The sequence below is a fragment of the Haplochromis burtoni genome, unplaced genomic scaffold (genome assembly GCF_018398535.1).
Source record: "Haplochromis burtoni strain Fernald_Lab_line unplaced genomic scaffold, NCSU_Asbu1 Contig_2658, whole genome shotgun sequence".
Taxonomy (NCBI): domain Eukaryota; kingdom Metazoa; phylum Chordata; class Actinopteri; order Cichliformes; family Cichlidae; genus Haplochromis; species Haplochromis burtoni.
The window spans coordinates 801-10,861 of NW_024585019.1; the positions used below are offsets into that span (position 1 = coordinate 801).

At 45.7% G+C, this 10,061-nt stretch overlaps 1 protein-coding gene across 1 annotated transcript; it reads left to right on the forward strand.

Annotated features, from left to right (window-relative positions):
• Positions 1-963: 963 nt before the first annotated feature.
• Positions 964-9,456, forward strand: LOC121813803 (C-type mannose receptor 2-like). Its single transcript, XM_042217707.1, has 3 exons — positions 964-1,289; positions 1,422-1,796; positions 8,903-9,456. The coding sequence occupies exons 1-3, from the start codon at positions 1,253-1,255 to the stop codon at positions 9,277-9,279; spliced, it is 789 nt and encodes a 262-aa protein (XP_042073641.1). The 5' UTR covers positions 964-1,252; the 3' UTR covers positions 9,280-9,456.
• Positions 9,457-10,061: the final 605 nt, after the last annotated feature.

Consider the following 10,061-nt stretch of genomic DNA (forward strand, 5'->3'; position numbering starts at 1 on the left):
CTAAATTACACACGCAGACTACAGGCACAACGCTAAACTCCAGGGAGGCCTAGTTGCCGCCATAGGTAGTAGGCCAAACTGGCAATAAGTGGATGACAGTGCTGGCCTAAAGAATCCTTCTGCTGATTGATCGTGGATGACATACAGGTACGGAACTGAAAGCTCCGCCCCTGAGGTGAACCCCGTGACCACACCAACTCAGGCTGGAAAATTTCCAGACACTCCCACAGACCGAGACAGCCTCACTATGAACACATGAAGAAAGTTTATGGATGTGGTGGCATAATACAAAGTACTTTGCTTTTTGTTGTTGTGAACTTCTGATGAACCTCTTTGTTGGTTTGAACTTCCTGTTTCTGCATTCAGAGTCCTGCGTTTTGGTCCTGCATCCAACCCTGATCATGTATTTCTCTTTGATTCTGCTTCCTCTCACCTGTTTCAAACTGTCTCCATGGAAAGAGCACTGAAACACCTGAAAGACATCTGTGTAAACCAGGACATAAATGGAAGACTGGGCTGGCTGAGTGGGACGGATCTCAGTACTCACAGTTCATAAAGACATTCAGCTGCTGAACAGCAAAACATTCAAACATGGGCGATGTCTGTGTTTGATGAAGCAAATGAAAGTGTTGCTTCAAGGACAGAGAGCTGATAAAGCGCTGAGGTCAGCAATGGAAATGATGAGATTTGGTTAGACTGACAGATGAAGCTTCATATTCATTTACCTCCATGTGAAGCTTAGAAGAGAGAAACCGTTATCCAGCTGAGCTGCTGTTTATCAACCATTTCATGTTGTTGGTAGCACAGAGTTGCCCCGGTGGATACGAGGAAGAGTCAGAGTGCTGTGTGGCTGTGATGTGACAGCATCAGGTCACTAGTTTAAATATTCTTACTGTAATTTTGATTCATGAAGCAGCACAAACTCAAATATTGGGCTTGTTGCACAAACTCTTTGTCCACTGGACTCTGATCAGCAACATGACAGGAGTACCAGGACCACACCTGCTCACTCCCTCATGCTCTCACTGTGTGCTGGATGGAGACAGCGAGCAGCGCTGTGCATCAGACTTTACTGTGGAAGATAAGATGTGAGCTCACAGCTGTGCATGGAGAGCACAGAGTGAGGTTTTGCATACATCAGCATTTCCAGTGAAGTGATGAAGCAGCTTTGAATGTGTGTAAATGAGTCTAAGCAGCAAACAGAGATCAGTGAGTGAATCTGCTGACACAGAGCATCCAGAGCAGCAGCATCATGGAGAGGATCCTGCTGTGTGTCTGCTGCTTCTCAGGTAAGTCCAGCTGTTTGTCGTCTACAACAGCCCTTATTACTCAGATCAGTCTCAGCCCCTGATAGGCCCAGAGTCTCAGATAGACTCAGAGTGTCTCTACAAACTGACCCAGTCAAACGTTTTCCCTTTCAGGCTGGTTTGTCTCCACATGCTGTCCCTGTCAGTACCACTATGTTGATGATGCAAAGACTTGGACTGAAGCTCAGAGCTACTGCACACAGACTCACACAGACCTGGCCTCCATCGAGAACACTGAAGAAATGAAGCAGCTGAACAGCACAGTTTCACCTGCTGCTCACAGCTCTGAGCTCTGGATCGGTCTGTACAGTCAGATCAGCTGGAGGTGGTCAGATGGGCTCACAGGGAGTGGAGCTGACTACAGGAACTGGGACACTTCTGAATATGAACCAGATTTTTACTCTGGGGCTCAGTTCTGTGTGTCCTCTTTAAAAGGAAAATGGTGGGATTATAACTGCAGAGAAAAGCTCCCGTTTATTTGCTACAGAGGTAAAAAACAAAAAACACAACCTACATTTGATTTTAAACTTTTAAACTTTAAACTTTGATTTCAGGGCGCCATTACAAAGAAAAATTTAAATTCCAAAAAGTGGATTATGTTCAATTAAATGTAGCGTTTTCAGTGGGAGAAACATTTCATCATCATCATCATCAGCTGACTGTGGGATTCCCCAACCTTATAAACACCTTTGCACAATGGAAAAACGAACCCAATGCATAAAGGGCTTTGAGGTCAGTTTATGATCATTAATGTGCAAATTGTCATGACCATTGACCAGCAATCAAAGGCCATTACATGAGTACCATTACATTCAGTAGGCTAGTTTCAGTCATTGCACAAAAGTACTGTTTAAAAGGTAAAAGGAAACCTGCAGTCAGCTGAGACTGAAGAAGGCACTTGGGTGATGATGAACCATTTCTCTCCCTGAAAACATCCAATCAACTTACAGTGGGATGCAAAAGTTTGGACATCTTGTTAATAGTCATTATTTGCCTGTATAAATCGTTGGTTAATATATCATATAGGAGACACACACTGTGATATTTGAGAAGTGAAATGAAGTTTATTGGATTTACAGAAAATGTGCAATAATTGTTTAAACAAAATCAGGCATTTATAGGCAAGGCAAGGCAAGGCAAGTTTATTTGTATAGCACAATTCAACAACAAGGTGATTCAAAGTGCTTTACAGAGACATTAGAAGAAAAACAAATAAAAAGCATGATTTAAAATTGATTAAAACAAGCAAACAAACTAACTAACTAATTAACAAACAAACAAACAAAACAGTATATAAAATCAAAACAGATAAAATCAGAACAGTAGATAAAATCAGTAGTTAAATGTAAGTTTTGAAATTTAAGCTTAAAAGTGTGGATTTGGTGCTTTATTCAAATGCAGCTGAGAACAGGTGAGTCTTCAACCTGGATTTAAATAAACTGAGTGTTTCAGCTGATCTGAGGCTTTCTGGGAGTTTGTTCCAGATATAAGGAGCATAAAAGCTGAATGCAGCTTCTCCGTGTCTGGTTCTGACTCTGGGAACTGATAAAAGACCGGATCCAGATGACCTGAGGGATCTGGAAGGTTCATACTGGGTCAGGAGGTCACTGATGTATTTTGGTCCTAAACCATTCAGAGCTTTATAGACCAGCATCAGAACTTTAAAGTCTATCCTCTGACGGACAGGCAGCCAGTGTAAAGACCTCAGAGCTGGACTGATGTGGTTGTTGTTCTTTATAATCTGTGCCAGTGGGAGCATGTAAATGTTAAACAGAAGGGGTCCCAAGATGGAACCTTGGGGAACTCCACATGTGATACTTGTCTGCTCAGATGTGAAGTTACCTATTGATACAAAGTATTTCCTGTTTTCTAAGTATGTTTTGAACCAGTTTAGTACAGTTCCTGAAAGACCTGCCCAGTTCTCCAGTCGTTTGAGTAATATGTTGTGGTCAACTGTATCAAATGCTGCACTGAGATCCAGTAAAACTAAGACTGACATTTTTCCACTGTCTGTGTTCAGACATATGTCATTGAACACTTTGGTCAGAGCGGTTTCAGTGCTGTGGTTCTGTCTAAAACCTGACTGGAAGGCATCGTAGCAGTTATTCTGTTTTAAGAAGTAACTGAGCTGTTGAGAAACTGCTTTTTCAATGATCTTACTTAAAAATGGGAGATTTGAGATCGGCCTGTAGTTGTTCATTTGTGTCTTGTCAAGATTGTCCTTTTTCAGTATAGGTTTGATTACAGCAGTTTTTAGTGATTCTGGAAACACACCTGATAATAAAGAAAAGTTGACGATCTGTAACAGGTCTGACTCTAAAGTCTTTGAGACCTTTTTGAAAAAACTTGTTGGCAGGACATCTAAACAGCAGGAGGAGGAGTTCAGTTGACCTAAGATGTCCTCCAGGTCTTTGCTGTTAATAGGTTGAAACTGTTTCATGGTGTTTAAACAGTTTTTTCGGTGGACACAGTACATATCCTGGATCTGCTGTTGATGTACCAATTGCTTGTCTAATTTTTTGGATTTTTTCTGTGAAGAATTTGGCAAAGTCATTGCAGGCCATGGTCGAATGAAGTTCAGCTGCCACTGACACAGGAGGGTTTGTTAGCCTGTCAACTGTAGAAAATAAGACCCGAGCATTATGGCTGTTTTTAGTGATGATGTCAGAGAAGTAGGACCTCCTTGCACTCCTCAGTTGTAAATTATAATTGTGAAGTTTCTCTTTATAGATGTCATATGAACCTGGAGGTTTGTTTTTCTCCATCTGCGCTCAGCTTTCCTACACTCTCTTTTTTCATTTTTCACCAGTGTGGAGTTTCTCCATGGAGACTTTTTCCTTCCAGAGATAACCTTCACCTTAATGGGAGCAATATGTCCATTACATTCACAGAAGCATGAACAGAGACTTTGCCTCCTCCTGTGTCTTATGTTTTACGGAGTCGTGGCTCAGTGAGGACATCCCGGACTGCGCGCTCAAGCTGGAGGGCTTTCATCTGCTGCGCGCGGACCGGCAGGCCGCTCTCTCCGGTAAAACCAAAGGTGGAGGTGTCTGCTTCTACATCAATAGTGGCTGGTGCACAGATGTAACAGTGATTGCTCAGCACTGCTCTCCCTCTCTGGAATATCTTTTTATTCACTGCAAACCGTTTTATTCTCCGCGGGAGTTTGCTTCATTCATCCTGGCCGCTGTTTACATCCCGCCAGACGCGGATGCGCAAGCAGCTCAGTGCGCACTCGCGGAGCAGATTCTCCACATGGAGCGGACATTCCCGGACTCTCTCATCATTGCTCTTGGGGACTTTAACAAAGCCAATCTGAGCCATGAGCTTCCAAATACAAGCAGTATATTAAATGCCCGACCAGAGAGGAGAGGACATTAGACCACTGTTACAGCACGATCAGCGGGGCCTATCGTGCGGTGCCCCGCGCTTCACTCGGACTTTCTGACCACGTCATGATCCACCTAATCCCCGCGTACAGACAGAGGCTGAAGCTCTCCAAACCTGTCGTGAGGACCAAAAAACTGTGGAGCAACGAGGCTGTGGAGGAGCTTCGCACGTGTTTGGAGTCTACAGACTGGGACACAATGAAGGCTGCTTCTAACAGCTTGGACGAGTTTACGGACACTGTCACCTCCTATATCCACTTCTGTGAGGACAGCATTGTGCCATCACGCACCAGGGTGAGTTATAACAATGACAAACCCTGGTTTACTCCTAAACTCAAAAAGCTGTGGCTGGAAAAGAGAAAGGCGTTCAGAAGCGGAGACAGGGACTGCTACAGAGAGGCCAAGTACAGGTTCACTAAAGAAGTGGACATTGCTAAACATCAGCACTCTGAGAAGATGCAGCAGCAGATCTCAGAGAATGACTCGGCCTCTGTGTGGAAAGGTTTTAGGAATATCACCAACTACAAGCCTAAAACCCCCCACTCCACTGATGACTTGCTCTTAGCCAACACCCTCAACGACTTCTACTGTCGTTTTGACGAGCCATCAGGCAGCCTTCACACCTCCAACGACCCCAACAATAGAGGCACTTTGGACACTCATTCCCCCACCTCTCCCCCCTCCATAGAGCCATCACCGCCTTCAAACTGTTCACCTGCAACACCCCCCTCACCCCACACAAAAGAGGATTTCACACCACCTCCTCCGACCACAACTCTTCATATTCATGAAGCAGATGTGAGGAAGCAGTTTAGGAGTCTGAATGCTCGAAAAGCTCCCGGCCCAGACGGTGTGTCTCCTGCCACCCTCAGACACTGTGCAAACGAGCTGGCCCCAGTGTTTTCTGGCATCTTCAACTCCTCACTGCAGGCATGTCATGTGCCTGCCTGCTTCAAGTCCTCTACCATAATCCCTGTCCCCAAGAAACCTAGGATCACTGGACTAAATGACTACAGACCCGTGGCTCTGACATCTGTGGTCATGAAGTCATTTGAGCGCCTGGTTCTCTCCCATCTCAAGACCCTCACGGCCCCCCTCCTGGACCCCCTGCAGTTTGCATATAGAGCCAACAGGTCTGTAGACGACGCCATCAACATGGCCCTACACTTCATCCTGCAGCATCTGGACTCCCCAGGAACCTACGCCAGGATCCTGTTTGTGGACTTCAGCTCTCCTGGGCGGGAGGGGAGCCGGGGGGGGCCGAGCACAGAGGGCGCGGCCGGAACCCTCACGGCCCCCCTCCTGGACCCCCTGCAGTTTGCATATAGAGCCAACAGGTCTGTAGACGACGCCATCAACATGGCCCTACACTTCATCCTGCAGCATCTGGACTCCCCAGGAACCTACGCCAGGATCCTGTTTGTGGACTTCAGCTCTGCCTTCAACACCATCCTTCCAGACCATCTCCGAGGCAAGCTTTCCCAGATGAATGTGCCTGATCCCATCTGCCGGTGGATCACTGACTTCCTGACGGACAGGAAGCAGCACGTGAGGCTGGGAAAGAATGTCTCGGACTCCCGGACCATCAGCACCGGCTCCCCCCAGGGCTGTGTTCTTTCTCCTCTGCTCTTCTCCCTGTACACCAACTGCTGCACCTCCACCCACCAGTCTGTCAAGCTAATCAAGTTTGCAGATGACACCACCGTCATTGGGCTCATCTCGGACGGGGACGAGTCTGCCTACAGGAGGGAGGTTGAACGTCTGGTGACCTGGTGCAGCCACAACAACCTGGTGCTGAATGCCCAGAAGACAGTGGAGATTATTGTGGACTTCAGGAAGCACACAGCCCCACTCCCCCCCATCATCCTGACTGACACCCCCATCACCTCTGTGGACTCATTCCGCTTCCTGGGTACCACCATCACCCAGGACCTGAAGTGGGAGCCCACCATCACCTCCGTCATCAAGAAAGCCCAGCAGAGGATGTACTTCCTGAGGCAGCTGAAGAAATTCAACCTGCCAACACGGACGATGATGCAGTTCTACACTGCAATCATCGAGTCCATCCTCACCTCCTCCATCACCGTGTGGTACGCTGGAGCCACTATCAGGGACAAACAGAGACTGCAGCGTGTTGTGCGCTCTGCTGAGAAGGTGATTGGCTGCAGACTCCCATCTCTGCAGGACCTGTACACCTCCAGGACACTGCGGCGTGCAGCTCGGATCTCAGCTGACCCTTCTCACCCTGGACACAGTCTGTTTGACCTGCTCCCCTCAGGCAGGAGGCTCCGGTCCATTCGCACCAGAACCTCTCGCCATAAGAACAGTTTCTTCCCCTCTGCTGTTGGACACATGAACAATAACCATGACTGTCCCCGCCACTAACACATGACCCTACGCTGTGTCACTGCATCATTTCATGTTTGGCACTGATCACCACCTGCACTCATGTATATATCTTTCTACGTAGCACTCATAATTCTTATTCTCATGTATATATCTCATGTATATCTCATGCACATATCTTTCTTTCTACATAGCACTTTAATTCTTATTGTTTGCACTGAAGCACCGCAGCAATTTCCTAATGTTGTAAACCTCAACATCTGGCAATAAACCCCATTCTGATTCTGATTCTGATTCTGATTCTGATTTAACATGTTAGCATTGAAGCTATTGACGAGCTCATTGACTGACCCTCTGGGCAGGTCAGGTGTTAATGGGAAGACCTGGTTAAAGATCTCACTACTGTGTTCAGTTATACACCGTTTTGTGATCACTGCTGTTGATATATTTGTGTGGGCTGAGATTTTACTTTCAAAGAAAACACAGTAATGATCAGACACGCCCACATCAGACACAGTAACCTTTGAAATGCTCAGGCCTTTGGAGATCAGTAGGTCAAGAGTGTGTCCTCTATTATGTGTGGCCTCTGTTACATGCTGAGTCAGCCCAAAGTTGCCCAGAGTGTTACTCAGGTCTTTAGTCCCTTTGTCCTGAGGGTTGTCCACATGGATGTTAAAATCCCCAACAATAATTACACAGTCGAAATCAACACAGATCACAGACAGCAGTTCACTGAGGTCATTAAAAAAGTCTGTGCAGTATTTGGGAGGCCTGTAAACATTAAGAAACACAACTTTGGATGGGGCCTTCAGCTGTAAAGCCACATATTCAAAAGACTGAAAACTTCCAGGAGATAGCTGCTTACATTGAAATGATTCATTAAATAAGACAGCAACCCCTCCTCCTCTCCTGCTCGCCCTGACCTCACTGATAAAACTGTAGTTAGGAGGGGTCGTCTCGATGAGAACAGCTCCACTGTTATTTTGGTCCAACCAAGTTTCAGTTAAAAACATAAAATGTGTCTTATAATGGAAATTATGGAGGTCGCAGATGGGAGGGGTCGTGACTCGATCGCTGAGGAGTACGTGAACGCTGATCAAGCATAGTAGCATCTTTGGTATATACGGATGAGAGGTCGGACTGGGATCTTGGCTCAGATCAACAGCGTTCGGTATAGTAGCCAGTTAACTAGGTACCGAGCACTAAGACTCTGAAAGCAAGATCTACAAGACGGCTTCGCACTTAGGAGAATGTTCGCACTCTGTCTGAAGAGTAGTTAATGCGTTAGAAGCAACGATGCTGCGGATAGTGTTACAGGCTAGTTGGAAAAACATAAAATCAAGGCTGTGCTCAGTGATTAAATCATTAATTAAAAATGTTTTCCCAGCTAAAGATCTAATGTTTAATAAAGCCAACTTAAGTGTTTTAGAGGTATTACTTGTCCCCTCGTGTTTGGGAGCAGTCTGTGGCACACAAGGTATGTTTACTATGTTTAAAGATCTTTTAGAGTGCAGCTCTCTGTGTTTTGACCAGGCCACATGTCTCCTGTCACCTAAAAGTACAGAAATTTTAAAACCTTCTAGTAAACAGGGTCCCAGCTTCTCCTGGGAAAAGTCATCACTGCCATAATCCTCACAGCCCGGACCCTCCACACATCACGCATCAGACTGCGGAGACAAAGCATGAAGGTGGTAAGGAGGAACTAAGGGGGGCGAGGCTGGGCAATGTATTGTAATTATACAGGAAAATGATGACTATTAACAAGATTGCCCAAACTTTTGCATCCCACTGTATTGGATTTCCATATCTCGATACCTGAGCATGCAACAAGACAAAACGTTTCTGCATTTTAACTTTCAGGATCACGGATGAACCCTGAGTTTGATTTGGTGGATAAAGAAATGAGTTGGTCCGATGCTCAGAGGTACTGCAGGGAGAACTTCTTGGACCTGGCCACTGTCAAGAACACCGGAGAGAACCGACAAGTCCATGAAAAGGCTCAGAGTAAAAGGGTGTGGATTGGCCTGCACAGAGAGCCACACATTTACTGGTCTGACGGCACAAAGTACTCATTCTCAAACTGGGCCGGTGGGATGAACCCGTTTAGGGGTATGAGTACGATCTGTGCAGCTCTGACTCATTCAGGAGAATGGAAGACTTTGTCCTGTGAAACAAGATTACCATTTGTCTGCTACAGCCTCCCTACACCTGGTGAGCCTTCATTGTATTTCCTTTAAGGATCGCAAGCAATTTTAGACACACGGTGTTGTGCAAAAGTCTTGAGCCACCTGTAATGTCTGCATTTTCTGGAGAGAAATGGGAAACAGCTGCAGAGACTTAATAAATCCTCCAAAACGGAAATATAGTTTATATAAGGTAAACCCTCAGAGAGTTCAAGATCAAGGTATTTTATGCTTGAGTTAGATGAAAGACACTTAAAGCATATGTTACATGGATCCTGTTTTTAAACAGAAAAGCAGACCAGGAGTCATGAGCTGCGTTTGGTCTGCAGGCCTTTCCTTGTTTGAGCTACAGGAGCATTGCAACGGCCATAGCTCTCTCCCCCTTGTGACATCTTCACAACTTTAAGTGAAAAGTGCAATACCACAATGAAATTTGTTGAAATTTTGTGAGGTTTAACCTGAGATTCTAGCATTTCGGGCAAAATAAATTAATATTTAAAAATCTATTCAGGATTGTAATGAATCGATATCGCGTTATTAAAGCTAGAATCGATTTGTATCGGAAAATCGATAATTAAAAGCCACCCCTAGTCAGTATAACCCGAGGTGAAAGCCATTTTCCTTTCCTGGTGTCATGTGATAATGTTACAGGGCCAAGGTGCAAGGTCAGGGTGGGGGGTGGGGGGTGCTCAGACCATATGCCACACACTGCATCACATGGCTGTTATCCCAGAAAGAAGCTTCTTGTGAAGATAATGCAAAACAAATCCCACAGTTTGCTGCAGACAAGCAGACTAAGGACATGGGTTAGCTGTGGTCTGATGAGATCAAGATAA